Source organism: Mastigoproctus giganteus, chromosome 4 (assembly GCF_048544385.1).
Source record: "Mastigoproctus giganteus isolate SK-2022 chromosome 4, ASM4854438v1, whole genome shotgun sequence".
Taxonomy (NCBI): domain Eukaryota; kingdom Metazoa; phylum Arthropoda; class Arachnida; order Uropygi; family Thelyphonidae; genus Mastigoproctus; species Mastigoproctus giganteus.
The window spans coordinates 8,493,758-8,515,069 of record NC_143578.1 but is presented as its reverse complement, the minus strand read 5'-3'; the positions used below and the strand labels follow the sequence as shown (position 1 = coordinate 8,515,069).

Sequence of the window (21,312 nt, the reverse complement as noted above, 5' to 3'; positions counted from 1 at the left end):
CCTAAAGTTTTGTTCTGAAACAATTAGATGACCTGTGTAATGTATGGCTTCTAATTTTCATATGCCATTTAAAAGTTTTAAAATTTATATTTCATTTGAAAAAAGAATTTTTTTTCAGATGCACAAGTTCTATAAAATATGTATATATTTTGAAGTCACAAAGTACCATCTTGCATAAATAATAGATTAATAGATTATTTTATAAATTCATTTATTGTAGCCAAACCTGGTTTGGAAAATTGCAGAGCCTGGTACAAATGTGTCTGTGTATTATGATTTAAATATTAGTAGTGGCAAACAATGCGAGAAAGAAAGCTTATACAGCATTGGCCAAAAAAAAGTAAAATATTCATTTCACCTATCCATCCACTCCAAGAATTTTTGTAGCTCTTCCTTGAATTTATTCAAACTATCAACTTTTACAACAGTGGATGGAAGCATGTTCCAGCAATCAACCACCCATTGACAGAAGGCAAACTTCTGCACATCTATTCTGCAACCATCAATTTGAAAATAAGGCCCCTCATGTGCATAGTCTAAACAAGAGGAAGAATTCCATCAGCATTGAGTTTGCTCAAGCCATTCAAAGCCTTAAACACTTCAGCATCTGCAGACTATGCAGACGCTGCAATTTGCAAAACTGAAGTCTTTCTTGGTGAGTGTCTCTTTGTTCCTCTCACCAGTCTTATCACCCTTCTTGTATCATTCTTAAAATGAGAACTCTAGACCTGTATGCAGTACTCAAGATGTGCCCTGACCATTGCCTTATATAATGAGTTAATCATCTACTTATCCCTACTGGCAAAATTCCTATATATTTTTGACAAAACCCATGAGCTGACCTGGCAGCCTCTCTGCACCTTTCAGAGAACTTCATATCTGACTGCACAATTATCCCCACATCTTTTTCATCTCCCAATACCCTGAGTGTAATACAGTTGGTACATTATTCTGCGGTTTCTGCTACCCATATGCAGTACAGTAAACCCCCGCTATTTGCGGTATCTGTATTCGCGGTTTCGCGTATTCGTGATCGCCAATTTAATATAAAATGAAATCTAAAAAATGTGAATTTTAAAGCGCCGTGAATATTTTCCGCCATAAAAAAACATGGGCGTGGCTAGAATTATCTTTCCCCGTCAAAACAGCGCTCAGTGGGTGTGGGGAGAGGGGTGACAAAATCGCGAGCGTGGATGTTTCTCGCTAATCCTTGTTCAGTATGTGTTATGCGCTTGTCATCAAAGGTTTCGTCGTTTGCTTTTAATTTATATGCTTATAAATTGAATAAATTTATCAATTTATAAATTGATATGCTTACAAAAATGATAAATCTACCATTTTGCAGTGTAAAACAGACTTTTTCGAGTGTGTTAATGGGAGAAAGTGACTTTATTGTGGACAAGTTCTTTCTAACCCGTACAAAATTATGGCTACGAATAACAAGGGAAATGTGAAAAGATCAAAGAAGGTGATGACATTAGCGAATAAAATTGAGTTATTAGACAAAATTTCTAATGGTGAAAGTGTTTCCTCAGTGGCAAAACATTATAAAATCAATGAGTCAACGATCAATCAAGAAATCGGAAGAAAAAATCCGCCGTAGTGTCCGTGAAAACACGCTAATTGCTTCAAAAATTTGCTCTGTAACTCGTGATGTTAAATTAGAAAAAATGGAAAAGCTTTAAATCTGTGGAGAGAAGACCGAACTCAAAATAAAATTCCGTTAAGTTCACTCATCATCCGTGAAAAGGCAAAACTCCTTTATCAACACTTTAGCGAAACTGGTGATAGCACTGGCGGGATAAGTTTTTTTGCTAGCAAAGGCGCTGGTTTGAAAGATTTGTTTGAAATTTCTAATAAATATTACATTTAATATTAAATTGTTTCTTATTTTCATTTCGATGCCATATGCTTGCATTTCACTATGTACATATTCATAATGAAGGTACGTATATGATGAAGGTACGTACATAAGCAAAATTTTAGACTAGATTTTCTTATATATTTCATACTTTGGAACAGAACCCCTTTATTACTATGGGAGCCATAACTCAGTATTCGCGTTTTCGTTATTCGTGACATTTATCAGGAACGTAACCCCCGCGAATAACGGGGGTTTACTGTACTTTGCATTTGTCCATGTTAAACTTCAGTTGCCATTTCTCAGCCCGTCAGCCTAAAATTTCTAGATCCTGTTGAAGTAGCATACTATCATTACTGTCATTAACCACCTTCCCCACCTTTGTATCATCTGCGAACTTGGACATTAATCCTGATATGCACCCATCAATATCATTGATAAATATAGAAACAGAAATGGAACCAACACCGTTAGGCAGGCGAAGGCAGATTATCTTTAGCAAAGGACGCAAAGAAAAACAGCAAAGAGTTCTTTACATATGTAAACTCTAGAAGGAAGGGGATGAATCAGATTGGTCCGCTTAACATATATGGTTCAACTATTGATGATCCTGCTCAATTAGCCGATAAACTAAATGAGTATTTTGCATCTACATTCACACATGAGGAGTTATTCAAGGAGGGGAATGCCAGAAGTTTGTCAGACTCTAACAGGGAGATAAGTGATTTTGTAATAACTGAGAGCCAAGTGGAGGAGAAATTGTTGAAGTTAAACATAAAAAAAGGCACCTGGGACGGATGTTGTTAGGTTTTTAGGAGCATTAGCAACTAAGGCCATATTGCTCCAGGATATGCAGTGGTCATTCCCTGACCTTTCCGCATCCTCTGTATTTGGTGGTGACGGGCTCGAACCCCGGTCTAATCAAGAAGCGTGTGCTACGCACTGCTGCTCCTTCCCACCTGGCTATGGAGGCCTGGGGCAGATGGAATCTATCCAGTTATAATGAAGGATACAGCAAGGGAAGTAAGCAAACCCTTAGCCATAATTATGAATGCATCCTTAGAGTGAGGGGTGGTCCCCATGGACTGGAGATGTGCAAATGTATACCCAATTCACAAAGGGGGGTTCAAAGGATGACACAAATAATTATAGACCTGTTAGTTTAACTTGTGTTCCGGGGAAAATAATGGAGTCACTGGTTAAAGAGGTGATACAGGATCACCTAGACAAGACAGCAGTAAAATATCAGACACAGTATGGGTTTGTTAAGGGGAAGTCTTGTCTGACCAATTTTGTTGGATAGTACGATGTGGTCACAAAGGAACTGGGTGCAAAATATAATTTTGATATCATATACTTGGATTTCGAGAAAGCTTTTGATACTATTGCACATGGAAGACTGCTGTACAAATTGGAGTGGTATGGCATTAAGGGCAAGTTACTGCAATGGATAAAGGGATGTTTGAGTGGGAGACGGCAGAGAGTGGCAATAAATGGACACTGCGCTATGTGGACTAATGTTATTAGTAAAGTCACCCAGGGTTTGGTGCTGGATCCATTGTTGTTTTGTGTATTTATTAATGATATCGATGAAGGGATATCTGGCTTAATGTTCATATTTTGCAGATGATACTAAGGTTGGCAGGGTTGTTAATGACAGTAAAGACAGTATGCTACTCCAACTGGATCTAGATAAGTTGGAAAAATGGGCTGAGAAGTGGCAACTGAAGTTTAACATTGACAAATGCAAAGTACTCCATATGGGTAGCAGTAACTCAAGAGAAATATACCAACTGTGTGGTACTACACTCAGGGAGGTGGAGAATGAAAAAGACTTATGTGTAATTGTGCAGTCAGATATGAAGTTCTCAGAGCAGTGTAGATGGGCTGTCAGCGCAAGTCATGGAGTTTTTTCAATGATATATAGGAATTTTTCTAGCAGAGACAAGGAGGTGATTAACCCTTTGTATAATGCAATGGTCAGGCCACACCTGGAGTACTGTATACAGGTCTGGAAGCCTCATTTTAGGAAGGATGTTTAGTTGCTACAATGAGTACAGAGAAGGGTAAGAAGATTGGTGAGAGGAACAAAGGTGTGCTTACAAAGAAAGGCCTAAGTTCTGCAAGTTGCAGCATCTGGAGACTAGGCACCTGCGAGGTGATCTAATTGAGGTGTTATAAGGCCTTGAATGATTTGAGCAGGCTCAATGCTGATGGGAAACTTTTGCTTGCTCAGACTAAGAAACTGAGGGGACATAGATTCAAATTGAGGAAAGACAGTTGGAGAATAAATGTGTGGAAGTTTGCCTTTAGCCAGCGGGTAGTTGATTGCTGGAACAGACTGCATCTGTTGTGGTGGAAGTTGATAGCATAAATAAATTTAAGGCTGAGCTAGACAAACATTTGGAGTGACCGGATGGGCGAAATGAGAAGGTTTTTTTTTTTTTTTTTTTGGCTGATGCTGTATAAGCTGTTATTGCTACATATATGCAGTACTTTAACTTTGATAAGTGCAAAGTACTGCATATAGGTAACAATAACTGAAGAGAAACATACCAACTGGGTGGTGCTACACTCGGAAGTTGAAAGTGAAAAATACCTGAGAGTAATTGTGCAGCCAAATATGAAGTTCGCTGATCAGTGCAGACAGGCTCCAAGGGCAGGTCATGGAGTCTTGTCAATGATATATAGGAATTTTGCTAGCAGGGACAGGGAGATGATAATCCTGTTATACAAGGCAATGGTCAGACCACACCTACAGTACTGTGTACTAGATGGGTGTAATGGGAAGGGTTTTTTTTTTTTTTTTGGCTGATGCGGTATAAGCGATTGGTCCTTGAGGCTGTCACAGACATTCTCTCAGATATGCCAGACAAGCTGTTCTTGCTACCTGGGAGTCTAAAACGCTGATGGAACTGATATTCGGGTGACACTCAAGTCAAGTGGACTCAATTTCGGCGAAGTCTGGATGATCTGTGACAGCCAAATCCTCTGCTTGCACCTTCACGATTGTGACACTGTTAGTAATCCTGGGTATAACCTCCATGCACAAGTACATGGTGGGTGACCACCCAGGTGTGAACCAACATAAGCAGGGGTCGAGGTGTGGCATCCACAACACATGGAGGAATGCCGCCCCTCTATGTTACTAGGTAGTACTAGGTGGTAGATGACTCTCATCAACCGGTGCACTACCACCACTTTGCTTATTGGAGGCTTGAAGTGGTGGAACCCAAGTTTAGTCTCTAGAGCTAAGTTCCAGTCAACCCTTCCCCATCTCTTCCATCATGCAGTATGATTGACGACTTTTGACGTTATGATGAACATTGTGGCGAGATCCAATATTCCTTACATTTCGAGGGTACAGCTCTAAAACGGTGTTCGCAGGCCGGCCGCTAGTTAGTACACCGGACCGAACCTATTGGTAACTCTCTAGGAGGCTTCTGGATCAGCTAGTGTATAATCTTGCTACCTCTACCCTGCCAGATAGTGACTGGAGGAAGTCCGAGGAGTGTGTCTGCGGGGAGCATTGTCGAGGCCACGTTATGTCAAGGATCTGGGTTTATTCTTACCATTTGTACGCCATATCCAAAAATTTCATTACTTCATACAGCATATCCCACCCACTTTTTCTTACATTGAATACACAATGAATTGTCAAACTAATAGAGCAAATTTATCTGCGAAAAGATCTAAACCTCCCAAACACTTCCTAATTCTTTTCACAAATATATGTGGTCTCATTCTAATCTCAACAATGTCCATTTCCACTTGCAGTCTGCCAAACCCCATGTACTTTTTCTGACAGAATCTCAGTTATCATTTGATTCAACTACTGCTCATCTCAGATGCCCAAATTATTCACTGTATGATTCCTTTTGCCTCAAAGGTGGTACTTGTGCATATGTCCGTTCTGATATTCCCTGTCAGAGACTTGGCAATTTGGAATCTTCTCTCTTCGATTTTCTCTGGCTTAAAATCTCTCTACGTCATTGTGTCAAATTCATCTGTTGTCTCTACCGTTCTCCCAACTCCACTAATCACTTGGAGCTCTTTGACTTCCTCTCTTTGCAACTTGACTTTCTCCAGTCCAACTTTCCTAACAGTGAGGAAATTTTCCTTGGTGATTTTAATGTTCACAACTCCATCTGGCTTCCATTTTCTAGGCACACCGACCCAGCTGGTCGAGATGCTGAGGCTTTTGCAATTACTAATGACCTTGCACAGATTGTTCATTTACGTACAAGAATACCGGACAATCCTAACCATACAGCCAACATGCGTGATCTTTTTCTCACAATTTTTCTCACCATTCTAAGTACACGGTCAAAGTGAGAGGTCCTTTAGGCACTTCAGATCACAACTTTGTGATTGTGTCTTCTCCAATGGAGCCTTTATCTCATGGCTATTCCCAACCCCGTGTTGTTTGGCCTTACAAGTATGCAAAATGGGATGACCTACAAGATTTATTTTCTTCTTTTCCTTGGTCGGATTACTGTTTCAAAACTTCTGATGTCAGCGTTAGCTCAGATCGTGTCAGTGAAATTATTTTTGTAGGAATGGAATCCTTTATCCCACACTCCACTTTAAAATCTCGTTCTTTATCTAATCCTTGGTTTTCCAATAAATGTGCTAAGGCTGTTCAAGAGAAGAATGTTGCCTCTTGTAATTGGCTTGTTTCTAATTCTTCAGTTTCATATTCTGTCTACACCAAAGCTCACAACAATTGTAAAGCAGTTATTAATCAGTCCAAACTAGATTTCGAACAGGCTAAGAGTAAAAAACTTGCTTCTTGCCCTTATGGTAGCCGAGCATTCTGGTCTCTTGCCAAAGCTATTGGCCGCAACTTTTGCTCATCTCTGCTCCCACCTCTGTCCAAACCAGATGGTTCTGTTGTCACTTCAGCCAAGGATGAAGCTGAGCTGCTAGCTTCCCATTTTTCTTCCAACTTATGTATTAATGATCTTGGTGAAACACCTCCCACCATTCCCAACACGCTCCATTCAGTGCCTACTGTGGTCTTCCGTCAAAAGGATGTCAGAAGGATTTTAACGAATCTTGATGCTAAGAAAGCTCCAGGTCCCGATGGTATTTCTCCATTTGTTCTCAAAACCTGTGCTCCTGAACTTACTCCTATTCTTTGCCGCCTTTTTTCACTTTCTTATTCCAAAGGTGTTTTTCCTTCTGCTTGGAAATTTGCTCATATCCAGCCAGTTCCTAAAAAGGGTGACAAATTCTTCCCATCCAATTATCGTCCCATTGCAATTACTTCTACTCTTTCTAAAGTAATGGAGAAATCAATTAACCGCCAACTTTTAAACTACCTATACACCTTCCGTCTGATCAATGATCGCCAGTATGGATTCCGTCACTGTCGATCCACTGATGATATTCTGGCTTATGTTACCCATTTATGGACTAATTCAATGGAAAGGTGGATTCCATCAGTGTTGATCCACTGGTGATATTCTGGCTTATGTTACCCATTTATGGACTAATTCAATGGAAAGGTTCGGTGAAACACAAGTAACTGCTCTTGACATCTCAAAGCCTTTTGATCGTGTTTGGTATAAAGGTCTTCTAAACAAGCTTCCATCTTATGGTTTTCGAACTGTTTTTTGTAATTGGTTATCCAGTTTTCTCTCTGATCGCAATGAGGGTGATGGTAGATGGCTCTCTGTCTTCTAACTTCTCTTGATCTGATTATCAGTAGTGATATCAGCTCTCTGTCTTCTAATACTCTTGATCTGATTATCAGTAGTGATTCTTCATGCATTAAGAATCTGCAGAGAAAGGAACCACTAGGTGGCAGTGATCACAGTGTACTGATGTGGGATTTACTTAACGATGTAACTACCATCAGGGGTAAAGGGAAGGGTTTATGCTTTCGTAGAGACAACTACGATGGTCTGAGACAGTATTTAAATTCTATACAGTGGGACCAACTGATGATGTTACCAACAGCAAATTCAAAATGGAAAGCATTCAAAGAACTTATCTTGGAAGCTACTAGGCTTTACATACCACCTAAAAAAAATTGTTCAAGATTTAGGCCTAAATGGATGTCAGATGAACTAATGAGACATACGGCAGAGAAGAAAATGCATGGGATACATACAAATTAATGGATGACATGGAAGCTTATGATAGATATAAGCTGGTCTGTAACCAAGTCACAAAGGAGATTATGCAGGCAAAGGCATATTATGAGAAATCCTTGGCAAAGGATGCAAAGAAAAACAAAAAAGAGTTCTTTAAATATCTAAACTCTAGAAGGAAAGGGATGAATCAGATTGGTCCACTGGATATTGATGGTTCAACAGTTGAGGGTCCTGCTCAGGTGGCTAACAAGCTAAACGAGTATTTTGCATCTACATTCACACATGAGCAGTTAATCAGGAAAGGGAATGCCAGATGCGAAGTAAACTCTGGCAGTGAGCTAGATGATTTTATAATAACTGAGACGAAAGTGGAGGAGAAATTGTTGAGGATAAACATAAAAACGGCACCCGGGGTGGATGGGATCTATCCAGTTATATTAAAGGAGGCAGCAAAGGAAGTAAGCAAACCCTTAGCCATAATTATGAGAGCTTCTTTGGATCCAGGGGAGGTACCCATAGACTGGAAATGTGCAAATGTAACCCCAATTCACAAAGGAGGATCAAAGGCTGACACAAGTAATTATAGACCTGTGAGTTTAAATTCTGTTCTAGTAAAATTAATGGAGGCACTGGTTAAAGAAGCACTGCAGGATCATCTAGACAAGACTTCAGTTATAGCTCGAACACAGCATGGTTTTATTAAGGGAAAGTCTTGACTGACCAATTTGATTGGATACTATGATGCAGTCACAAAAGAACTGGATGCAGGGAATAACTTTGATATTATATATTTGGATCTTAGAAAGGCTTTTGATACTGTTGCACATGGAAGACTGCTGCACAAATTGGAGCAGTGTGGCATTGGAGGCAAATTGCTGCTATGGATAAAGGGATGGTTGAGGGGGAGAAGACAGAGTGGTAATCAATGGACACTGCTCATCATGGACTAATGTTATTAGTGGAGTCCCTCAGGGTTCAGTGTTGGGTCCATTATTGTTTTCTGTATTTATAAATGATATTGATGATGGTATATCAAGCTTAATGTCCAAGTTTGCAGACGATACAAAGGTTGGCAGGGTTGTTAAGGACAATACGGACACAATGCTGCCGCAACAGGATCTGGAAAGGTTGAGCAGATGGGCTGAGAGGTGGCAACTGAAGTTTAACATTGACAAATGTAAAGTACTATATATGGGAAACAGTAACCCCAGAGCAATGTATCAACTCTGTGGTACTACACAGACTGTGGTAGAGAATGAAAAGGACCTGGGGTAATTGTGCAGGCAGATATGAAGTTTTCTGAGCAGTGCAGACGGGCTGGAAGAGTAGCTCCTGGTGTCTTGTCAGTGATATACAGGAATTTTTCTAGCAGGGATAAGAAGATGATTATTCTCTTGTAATCTCCTAATCATATTTAAATGTGAAGAAAAAAGTTAGTTGTTATTGAATAGACAGCCAAAAGTCTTTGAGCTGCTATATTTGAAATAAGGATTGAGTTTTAAAGAGGATCAAACAGAAAGGTATTTTCTTTTTTTGTTATTGAAATGTGAAAGGATTTATTAGTGTTTATCTGCACAAAAATTTGAGGGAACTACTCATTAAGAATTGTAAGATGAAAATTGAAAAAGGTGTTAGAGCAGCATCCTAGGTCAGTGAGATGGTCTAGATTTTGAGGTCAAATCATTGGCAAATAATGGGATATCATATAACAGAAGAGGAGCAGATTTGAATATGTTCAGATGAGAGAATTAATGAATGAATAAATTAATTAATAGTAAAATATTGTCTTTTATTTGAAAATTGGGGCTGAGAAGAGAAGATTGGACTGGGGGATTACTGAATCAAAAGCTGTGGCCAGATCTAGAAAAATAATCTCCAGTTGTCTGTCCAGGTTGAATGCTTTGAAAGCAAGAGGATGGTTTCTGAAAGGTTTAGCATAATGTGTAGGAGAGAAGTCAGGAGGCAGAATTTGTTTAGTAAGAGCAGAAAGAAGGTTTTTCTTATTAATAATTTAAGAGAGGAATGGAATGGCAATTGGTCAGAAATGTTTGAAGAGAGGGCAAAATTTTCTGTCTTGTTTACAGGGTAGCCATTAGCCAGGATGAGGTAAAATAATTCCCTTTTTTTAGACATCCATTGAAGGTGGAAGAGCTAGCAAATTTTATTACAAGTTATTAAATAAATCCCAGCCAACTACATGAAAATCAGTTTCCTCAGATTTTTGGAACAAATAAGAGATAGGTTTTACTAGATAAATAAATTTTAGAAGGCCATTTGAGATTAGTGTCGTTAGAAATTGGCCTGTCATTTCTGCATATGAAATTATCCATTAATTAAGATGAGCAGAGTCTTGGTTTAGGTAGGATATTCTTACCCCGAGGTGTGGAAGAAGAGATAAATATTGATAGCATTTCTGCTAAGAGTGACAAAAAATCTAGCAGCATGGTAGTTGTGGATATTTTCAAGCATTAGACTGATTTTTAATGGAAAATATTTTTAAGTTTAAATGTATTATTCTGTTGCTTATTCTTCCCAAGTCTAGTAACTTTGAGTAAGTGAAAAGCAGAAAAATTATAATATCAGTATTCTCCACAAGTCAGTGATTGTACTTATTCTCCTATTATTTTAATCCAGGTTTTCGTCTACTTCATTTTATTTTCTTGGCACATATATACATTTTCAAATCAAGGGTTTACAACAAAACAGTTTTTTTTTTCTTTTTTTTTTTTTTAGCATTAGCAAAGGCACATGATGCAAGAAAGCAATCTTATATAGCATCAGCCAAAAAAAAAAAAAAAAAAACTTAAATCACCCATCCACTCGCTCCAAATGTTTGTCAGGTTCTGCCTTGAATATATTTAAGCTATCAACTTCTACAACAACAGATGGAAGTTTGTTCCAGCAATCAACCACCCGCTGGCTAAAGTCAAACTTCCACACATCTATCCTATAACTGTCTTTCCCCAATTTGAATTTATGCCCTCTCAGGCGTTTATTCTGAGCAAGAAGAAGAATCCCATCAGCATTGAGCATGCTCAAACCATTCAAGTCTTTATACACCTCAATCAGATCACCTCGCAGGTGCCTAGTCTCCAGACACTGTAATTTGCAAAACTTAAGCCTTTCTTCGTAAGAGCAAGCCATTGTTCCATTCACTAATCTTGTTGCCCTTCTGTGTACTTGTTCCAACAGCTCTACATCCTTCTTAAAATGAGGCCTCCAGACCTGTGTACAGTACTCAAGGTGTGGTCTGACCATTGCCTTTACAAGGGGATGATCACCTCCTTATCCCTGCTAGAAAAAGTCTTGTATATCATTGACAAGACACCATGAGTTACTCTTGCAGACTGTCTGCACTGCTCAGAAAACTTCATATCTGCCTGCACAATTACCCTCAGGTCCTTTTCATTCTCTGCCACTGTCAGTGTGGTACCACAGAGTTGATACAGTACTCTGGGATTACTGCTTCCCATATGTAGTACTTTACATTTGTTAATGTTAAACTTCATTTGCCACCTCTCAGCCAATCTGCTCAACTTTTCTAGATCCTGTTGCAGCAGTGTACTGTCATTAGTGTCATTAACAACCTTGTATCGTCTGCAAACTTGGACATTAAGCCTGATATACCATCATCAATATCATTCATAAATACAGAAAACAACAATGGACCCAACACTGAATCCTGAGGGACTCCACTAATAACACTAGTCCAATAAGTGTTATTAGTGGAGTCCCTTTATCCATAGCAGCAATTTGCCTACAATGCCACACTGCTCCAATTTGTGCAGCAGTCTTCCATGTGCAACAGTATCAAAAGCTTTTCTAAGATCCAAATACAGTGAAACTTCTCCTAACGGACACCTCTCTTTAACGGACATCTCTCTACAACGGACATTTTCAAATTCCCCAACTCTCCTCTATTGGTTTTAACGTGTTTTCAGCTTCTGTCTAGCGGACATTCTCTGTAACGGATGCGGACAGGCAATCTGCACTGTTTCGTTTAGATTAGCACTTAATTTGATCTCCCCATAACGGACAGCAGGCCAGCTCACGGCCCTTTTTCTAGGAACGTTTCTTCCACATGTGTTTCTTTTCTATTTCCGATTCTCTGAATTTTATCAAGGTTTACGTCGCGGTTCTAAACCCTTTTTCAAGAATTTTAAGGCACATGTAAAACTTCTGATGAATTCGGTGTGTGCAGGGGGGGATTTTGTCGGCCTTTCGTCTTTTGAGTTTCAGTTTTCAGTTTTATTCAGCGTTGTGCGAAGTGCACAATGTCTATTCGTAAACATTTAACTTTAAAAGATAAAGTCGAACTCGTTAATGCGTATGATCGGTAAAAAAATAGTGTTCGCAATCTCGCTGCAAAATTCAAAATTGGAAAGACGCAGGTAAGCGACATCCTAAAGAAAAAAAATGAACTGCTCAAACAATTTTGTTTGATCAGGTTCAAAAATCATTCCCGAAAACTGTTGGACTTCAAATTGACAATGTTACGTATGAGTTATTTTGTCGCACACGTGCTAAAAAAATTCCCATTAATGGGCCTATTATTAGGGAAAAGGCTTTGGAGGTTGCGAAATCTATGGGAGTAAATGAGTTCAAAGCTTCTGCGGGATGGCTAGACAAGTTCAAAACTCGGCATAAAATTTCTTGGAAAACTGTAAGTGGTGAAGGTGGATCTGTTGATACTGGGGTTGTAACAAAGTGGACCGTCAAATTGGAAGATTTATGTCGTGATTTTGAAGCTAAGGATATTTACAACTGTGACAAAACAGGGTTGTTTTTAAAGCTCTTCCTGAAAAAACAGAGTCTAAAAAACAAAAAGTGCCAGGGCGGAAAAATTTCTAAGGAACGCTTGACTGTACTATTGTGTACAAATATGCTGGGAGACTTTGAACAACCTCTTGTTATAGGAAAACCACAAAATCCTCTTTGTTTCAAGGGCATAAAGTTGAATCTTTTGAATGTTGACTGGAAGTCTAATAAAAAAGCTTGGATGATACAAGATATCATGAGCGAATGGATAAGTCACTTTAACCAAAACATGATTCGTCAAAACAGAAAAATTATTCTTTTCATAGATAATGCTGCATCTCACCCGCACATTGAATTGTCCAACATTCAAATCGTTTTTCTGCCACCAAACACATCTGCAGAGTGTCAGCCCTTGGATCAAGGGATAATAAAAAATTTTAAACTTCACTACAGAAAATGTGTTTTAAGACCTCTCATTGCAAACATGAACAATGTAACATGTGCAAGTGACCTTGCAAAGAAACTCAGCATCCTAGATGCGATTCAGTGGATTTCCTCTTCAGTAAACGGAATTAGAAAACAAACTGTCGTGAACTGTTTAGTAAAGTCTGGCTTCTCAAACGCAAAAATTGAAGTTGTGAACAGCAATGTGGAGCACCAAGAACTTCAACATCTATTGATAATGTACGATACTTCCGCTACAAGTGACCCTGGCTATAAAGATATAGACTCGAACCTCACTACAGAAGATGGTGCTCTAGATATCAACGACATTATCATTGATATTTTTCAAGAAGTTCCTCATGAGGATAAAGAAATGGAAGGAGGTCATTCTGTCGAAGAACGTATTAATGATGAACCACCGATGAAAATAGAAGAAGCGCTCATACAAATCAATCGTTTAAAAATGTTTTTCGCTGCTGAAGAAGATACTGAAGGACTTTCGATGGTTTCTTCACTCCAAACAAATGTTGAAAACAAAATTATCATCCGGAAGAAGGTGCAGAAGAAAATAAGTGATTACTGTATGTATTTTTCTTAAGATAAAGTCATAATATGCATAGCACAATTGCATGTATATTATCAAAAATATTGTGCAAAATCTGTATGTAATTTAATTTAATTTTACATTAAACGTTTAACGATTTTTCTTTCTTTTTTTTTTTCTCCCTCAGACTTCTTGTTAACGGACACTTCTCTCTAACGGACACATTTTCGTTCCCCGTGGCTGTCCGTTAAAGGGAAGTTTCACTGTATATGATATCAAAGTTATTCTTTGCATCCAGTTCCTTTGTGACTACATCATAGTATCCAATCAAATTAGTCAGACAAGACTTCCCCTTAACAAACCCATGCTGTGTCTGAGTTATAACTGAAGTCTTGTCTAGATGATCCTGCAATGCTTCTCTAACCAGTGCCTCCATTAATTTTCCTGGAACAGAAGTTAAACTAACAGGTCTGTAATTATCTGTGTCTCCCTTTGATCCTCCTTTGTGGATTGGGGTCACATTTGCACATCTCCAGTCCATGTGTACCCATGCACATCTCCAGTCCATGGGTACCTCCCCTGAGTCCAGGGAAGCTCTCATAATTATGGCTAAGGGTTTGCTTACTTTCTTTGCCACCTCTTTTAATATAACTGGATAGATTCCATCCACCCCAGGTGCCTTTCTTGTGTTTATCTTCAACAATTTCTCCTCCACTTTACTCTCAGTTATTACAAGATTATCTAGCTTACTGCCAGAGTTGAATACACCTCTGGCATTCCCCTCCATGAATAACTCCTCATGTGTGAATGTCGATGTAAAATATTCATTTTGTTTGTTAGCTACCTGAGAAGGATCATAAAGAGTTGAACCATCGATATCAAGTGGACCAATCTGATTCATCCTGTTCCTTCTAGAGTTTACATAAGTAAAGAACTCTTTGCTGTTTTTCTTTGCATCCTTTGCCAAAGATTTCTTGTAATCTGCCTTCACCTGCCTAACCTCTTTTGTAACTTGGTTACAGATCAGCCTATATCTATCATAGGCTTCTGTGTCACATGTTAATTTATATGTATCCATGCATTTTTCTTCTCTGTCACATGTCTAATTAGTTCATCTGACATCTTAGGCCTAAATCTTGAACAATATTTCTTTGTTGGTATGAAAAGCCTAGTAGCTTCCAAGATTAATTCTTTGAATGCTTCCCATTTTGAATTTGCTGTTGGTAACATCATCAGATGATTCCACCGTATAGAATTTAAATACTGTCTCAGATAGGGCTTGCATAAAACCGAGAAATTTCAAAACCGAGTTTAACCGAAGTTTACTCTTAAAACCGGTTTTAAAACCGATTTTCTCAGACTTAGGGAAAATAATTAAAAGCTTATAACACAGGTATTTATTTTATCTTGGGTAGATTGTACAAATCGTAATAAAATCTTTTAAACAAAATCTATCACCTCTTATAGTAAAAAAAAAAAAAATTAAAAAATTAAAATGTTACAAAAAAAGTAACCAGCTTGAGATTATACAAAATTACAAATTGTATTCAAATCCTTAGAATAAAAACTATCTTCTTGTATAGTAAAAAAAGCTGTTTTTTCCCAAGCTGTTTTTCCCCAAAAACAGCTTGGGGAAATTACTTTACTATTTATTGCTCAGCTTTGCTCTGTAAACTTTCTCCAGCTTTTCACTTCTACTGCTAGTTGCCTCCAAAATTTTAAATTCTATGCTGATTTCCAATTCACTCGGATATTTTGAAGACTCTTCAGTTAATCTCTTTATTACACTATCATACTCTCGCATGAGTGTATCTCCAACATTGGAACTAGACGAGTCTTTGTTTTCTTCTAAAAGAACAGTTCGTTTATTTTCAGTTTCTTCATTCAACGCTAAGACTCCTTCAGAATGTTTTGCAAATAATCTCTGATAAATCTCTTCAGCATGCTTTTTCAAAAGTTGCTTACTTGGAAAATCAAAAGTTCTTGAACCTGAATCTTCTTTCCTAAACTTTTTGGGGTTGTGTAGATAGCTCAGCAAAGCCACAGTTTGGCAATTTCGTCTTGCATTGTAACGCTGCAAAAGGCTTTGGTGAAACTTTAAAGCAAATGGGTTTTCTGCTGTATCAAGCTTAGCAAGCAGAAATTCTATTGAAGACTCTGCTTTAAGTAAGTTTGTATCTTCTGAGGTTATAGCCTTCAGAATCATTTCAACTGGTTGCAAAGTTTCACATAGCAATTCAAGTGTTTTCCAGTCATCGTCAGACAGAGCTTCAGTTTACTGTACTGCACATAGAGCATTTGGAATGCAATTTTTCAATTTCAAAAATCTCTCAATCATATAGAATGTGCTATCCCATCTAGTCTTGCAATCTAATATAAGTTTATATTCTTTCCCATTAAATTTTGCTTTAACAAAATTTTGTAATATGTCATTTATGGTAGGCGATTTTCGAAAAAGCTTGCAAATTTTTCTGACTTTGTTAATAGTTTGTGCAATATTGGCCATCAGATTGAAGAAATAAATGAGCTCATCGGTAAAGTCGGTTTGATAGAGCATGCCTTGCTGTCTTTCTTCAACTTCTTCATCATCATCACTACTTTCTTCATTATTTTCATTGTCTTTGGGAGACTCAGAGACTGTGGCACCATAAATGATTGCTTTTTCATAAAGTACATCTATAACTGACAGATGTATACAATGGGCTATACATTGTTGATGATTAGGCGTAATTTGCTTGCCAAACTTAATCATCATTGCTGCTCCATCGGTGGTGCAGGCAACAATATCCTCATCCAAGTTCAAACCAAATTCCTTCAAGTGTCCATCCACAATTTGCTCAGTTCTTCTGCTATCAAGTGAACCATTAATCTCAATAAGACCTCACGGCCAATGATTCTCTTTTGAATGCACATTTATATTCATATACCTTTTATTTTGTATAGACGTATATTCATCTAGAGTCAATGAATACCGTTACCTTAAAATAAAATAAAAAACATAAAGCATATGAACGATCCAGACAAACGAACAAACAAAAGAAAATGTGCGTAACAAAAAACTATATTCGAGGGCTAACTAAAAAAATATTTGAATCCGGTTTTAGAAGCTCGGTTTCGGTTTTAACAACTCAATATGAAAACCGGATTTAACCGGTTTATAAAACCGGTTTGCAAGCCCTAGTCTCAGACCACCATAGTCACCTTTACGAAAGCAAAAACCCTTGATGGTAGTTACCTCTTTGAGTAAATCCCACTTCAGCACACTGTAATCACGGCCACCTAGTGGTTCCTTTATCTGCAGATTCTTGATACATTAAGAATCATTACTGATGATCAGTTGAAGAGTATTACTCCCTCTTGTTGCCTCCCAAACATGCTGCTGTAGAAGACAATCATCCAATAAATCCACAAAAGGATTGCTAGTGTGTGAGTGACCAACCCACAAATTCCAGTCAATATCTGGGAAATTGAAATCCCTCATTATAAGACACTGGCCCACTCTTATTTCTCTGCATAATTGCTCATTGTCTTATGTCACACCAAACAGACTCAACATTGCATTGTCCACCAACATCAATTGGATGCACTTCCTTAGATTTTGTGTTTCTTAACTAACAGCATAACCCCTCCTCCCTTCCTGTCCTGTCTATCCTTTCTGTACACATTGTACTCCCCAAATTCCAGTTCTGCACTGCTTATGTCTGTGTGACACCATGTCTCTGATATCCCAACAGTATCTGCCTTTGATGCCTTGACTAACACTTCAAGCTCATTGAATTTATTAACTATACTCCTAGCATTGGTGTACATGAAAGTATACATGCACCTGTTTCTACTCTTAGTTACCCTAACACAGCCCATGTATTTACTTGTTCCACCATGACTCCCAGCAGTCCTTGAATTTCGCATTGCCTTTCTTTCCAGGCAAAGGAACATTCCAATATTGTACATCTTTTTCTGGAGATATTCTATACTACTATAGAATATATATCAAAATTACTAAATTTTTCTTTTATTAGTCATCCAATTTTAAACAAATTTACTGATTTCAAAACAGTAGTTAAATTCAAAAAAGAACTGAATGGAATATTTTTAATGAAAATATATTAATTTGATAGTTTCCTCACACACACATAACTCATTAGAATAAATGCAGTTCCCTTCATATTTTCTACCAAACATCGTGTTTAATTTCATAATTCATGAAAGATCATGTTTAATTTCATAATTCAAATTTTTCTTATCTTTTTTTTTAAAATATCTGGAGAGTCTGTTGTAGAAATGAACATTTTATACTACATACTAATATGTTAATTAATTCTTGAAGAAATAAGTAATATGCCTGAAAGGGAAATTATGTGGAAACTTATATGGAGGTTGTTTTTTTTCCTTAATTTTAAAGAAGTAATTTTAAAATTGATTATATTTTTATGTCAATTCAATAATTTTTGCAGTATAAATGGAACTACCTTATACTGCAGTATAAATGCAGCTACGAAATTATTGAAATACTGTTTTTCTTCAGGATGTGCCCAGCAGTTAAATCTTGCCTTGAACATGGTATGAAAAAGTCATCTATACTTGGTGGTCCTTGCCATCCCTGGTTGTTTATAGAAGAGGTAAGAGATGTTAACAAAGGTTATCTAAGATATAATTTTATTTATTATTTTTTTTCAAATTTCTCCTCAGAATTTCACAACATTCTTCATTCTTAAGACAGTCATAATTTTTGGAATTGCAACTTCTTGCTAAACAATCTTGATTATTGTATAGATATTTAAGAAATTGTAAGTGTAGAAAACAGCTGTATGATGAAGCTCAGCAAAATTCTTGATATATCAGTTGGTAATTTTTAATTTCAGAAACTTATTTACAAAATATAATGCTGGTGACTTAGCCAAGGAGTATTAAACTCAGAAGTTTCCCAAGAAATGTTAGTATGTATGTGATGGATATTGGATTGCATTAATATGCAAATAGCATGCCAATGTAACATTATTTTAACAAATAAGAAATAGGTTAAAGACTTCCATATATTTCCCCTTGCATATACCATGACCAGCAACATTTATGAAAATGAATATAATTAATGAATTTTATTTAAATTTTATGTCAGTGTGTCTATTTTAATATAGGTCATTCATGACAGTGAAATGTGGAATACAGCAATTTGCCAATTAGTGAAGACTATGCATTCTGAAAACTTTTTCAGGAATGTATAGTGTTTTTAGGTAAAGATTATAAATTTTGAGATTTTTTTTCCCCATGCACATATGATATAATGGAAGAATATTATAATATTGTCATTGTATTATTTATTTAATATGGAAACACTACTCACTCTAATTAAATAAAGTTAAGGTGTAACAGCATGTTTAAAGTGAATTGTTTGTTATTACTATCATTTATCTGCAAAAGGCAGATAAATGATACTCGTTGGCAAAATTCTTGTTTACCATTGAGTTAAAAGTTTCTCTCCTAAATAATAATAAAAACAAAAGTATTTATCTGCGTAACTTTGAGGCACTCAAATTCCTCTAAATAATACATAAGTTGAAAACAGTAAACTTAATATGTTAGCCACAATAATATTAATAAACAAAATGGATTCCTAGCAGCTTCCAATTTTTTATTTATTTTTTTTTTTTTGAAAATTTAATTATGTTATAGCTAGTATATCAGGCTGATTTTTTTTTTTTTTTTAATGAAAACCCCAAACACGAGAGGTATTAGAACTTATAGTACTTAGTACCGTGCTTGGGTTGGAGGTTGAGAAGATGAAAGAAGATGTTTGTTGTTGACATTAGACTTGAACTTCTGTAGACTGTAATTGTCAGGAAATATGGATTTCCTGAAAATTACAGTCTGTAATTGAGGGAAGGTTGTTGCAAAAAATGGCAGTTGAATGAATAAACAAGGAAGATGAAGAGTTGGTTCCGTGAGTTTGAAGTTGGACAGTAAATGGATGTTGCCTGGTGGCGGCACGTGTTTGGACTGTTTTGAAAGAGAGAGCGGGAATTATGGAAGACAATTCAGAAGAACAGTCTCCATGGAAGTATCTGTAGAAAAGGCATGCAACAGAAACAGTAAGTCTATGAGACAGCAAGTGGAGAGACTCTGTTAGAGAGGAGTCATTAATTAACCTAACTGCCCTCTTCTGGATGGAATCTAGAAGCCCGAGAGAGGTTTTGGGGGCACCCCCCCAGATGTGGGAACAATATTCCATGGTAGGGTGGATTTTCGATTTGTACAGAGTGAACAGCTGTTTGAAAGAAAAGTAACGCTGAGAGCAAAAGAGAGAACCAAGTTTTTAGATGCAGAGGAAGCAATATTTGTAATGTGCCTGTGCCAAGAGAGATCAGGGTAATCCCCAAAATAGATATATCATCTTGCCTAGAAATTGGAGTGTCACTAAAGATAAGCATAGGAGCAGAAGAATCCTTTTTGTGAGATTATTATTATCATTAGCCATATGGTACAAGGAAGCCTGAAGCTTATGCTGCACCAGCCAAAAAAAAAAAAAAGTTCCGAATTACCCCGAGAGAGAAGTAGAAGGGAATCACCAAGAAAAAGAAGAATGATGATATCCAGCTCAGGACCCTGGGTGTACCAAGCCCATACTCACCAAATGTTGAGCCCCTGAGGTTAAATATAAGACCGGACTGAGTTTTAGAAGGACTGAAATCAACTAAGTTGTCTTTGCCCCACTGGAGAATTACCTGGAGATCGGCATTTAAGGAATTGATAGCGGATATTCGAGAAATTGAAGCTGATTGAGCAGGGCAAGGTTTCTCGAAATGAAAAGTGGAATGCAATGTGCTATAATCGGAAAAACTATGGATAGGATTTACATTTAATGGAAGAAGGTCATTAATATACAAGAGGAAAAGAGTGGGGGAAAGAACTGAACCTTGGGGGACACCAGCATTAGTGGAGAAGTTAGAAGACAGAGAGCCATCTACCATCAGCGATCAGAGAGAAAACTTCATAACCAATTACAAAAAACAGTTGGCAAACCATAAGATGGAAGCTTCTTTAAAAGACCTTTATGCCAAACACAATCGAAAGCCTTTGAGATGTCAAGAGCAACTCCTTTTGTTTCACCAAACTTTTCCATTCAATTTGTCCATAAATGGGTAACATAAGCCAGAATATCAACAGTGGATCGACACTGACGGAATCCTTGATCAGATCAGACAGAAGGTTTCTAGGTAGTTTAAGAGTTGGCGATTAATTGATTTCTCCATTACTTTAGAAAGAGTAGAAGTAATTGCAATGGGACGATAATTCGATTGGAGGGATTTGTCACCTCTTTAGGAATTCTCTGTATATGAGCAAATTTCCAAACAGAAAGAAAAACAACTTTGGAATAAGAAAGTGAAAAATGGTGGCAAAGAACAGCAGTAAATTCAGGAACAAAGGTTTTGAGAAAAAGTGGAGAAACACCATCAGAACCTGGAGCTTTCCTAGCATCAAGATTCATCAAAATCCTTCTGATATCCTTTTGATGGAAGACCAAAGGAGGCATTGAATGGAGTGTGTTGGGAATGGTGGGAGGTATTTTACCAAGATTATTAATACATGAGTTGGAAGAAAAATGGGAT

At 37.4% G+C, this 21,312-nt stretch overlaps 1 protein-coding gene across 1 annotated transcript in view; it reads left to right on the top strand.

Annotated features, from left to right (window-relative positions):
• The window catches only part of LOC150086369 (small G protein signaling modulator 3 homolog), a 157,366-nt gene that overhangs the window by 110,718 nt on the left and 25,336 nt on the right, over nt 1-21,312 (top strand). The window contains exon 14 of the mRNA XM_090371336.1: nt 18,234-18,327. Coding sequence (XP_090227462.1) covers nt 18,234-18,327 — 94 coding nt within the window. The remainder of the gene's footprint in view (nt 1-18,233; nt 18,328-21,312) is intronic.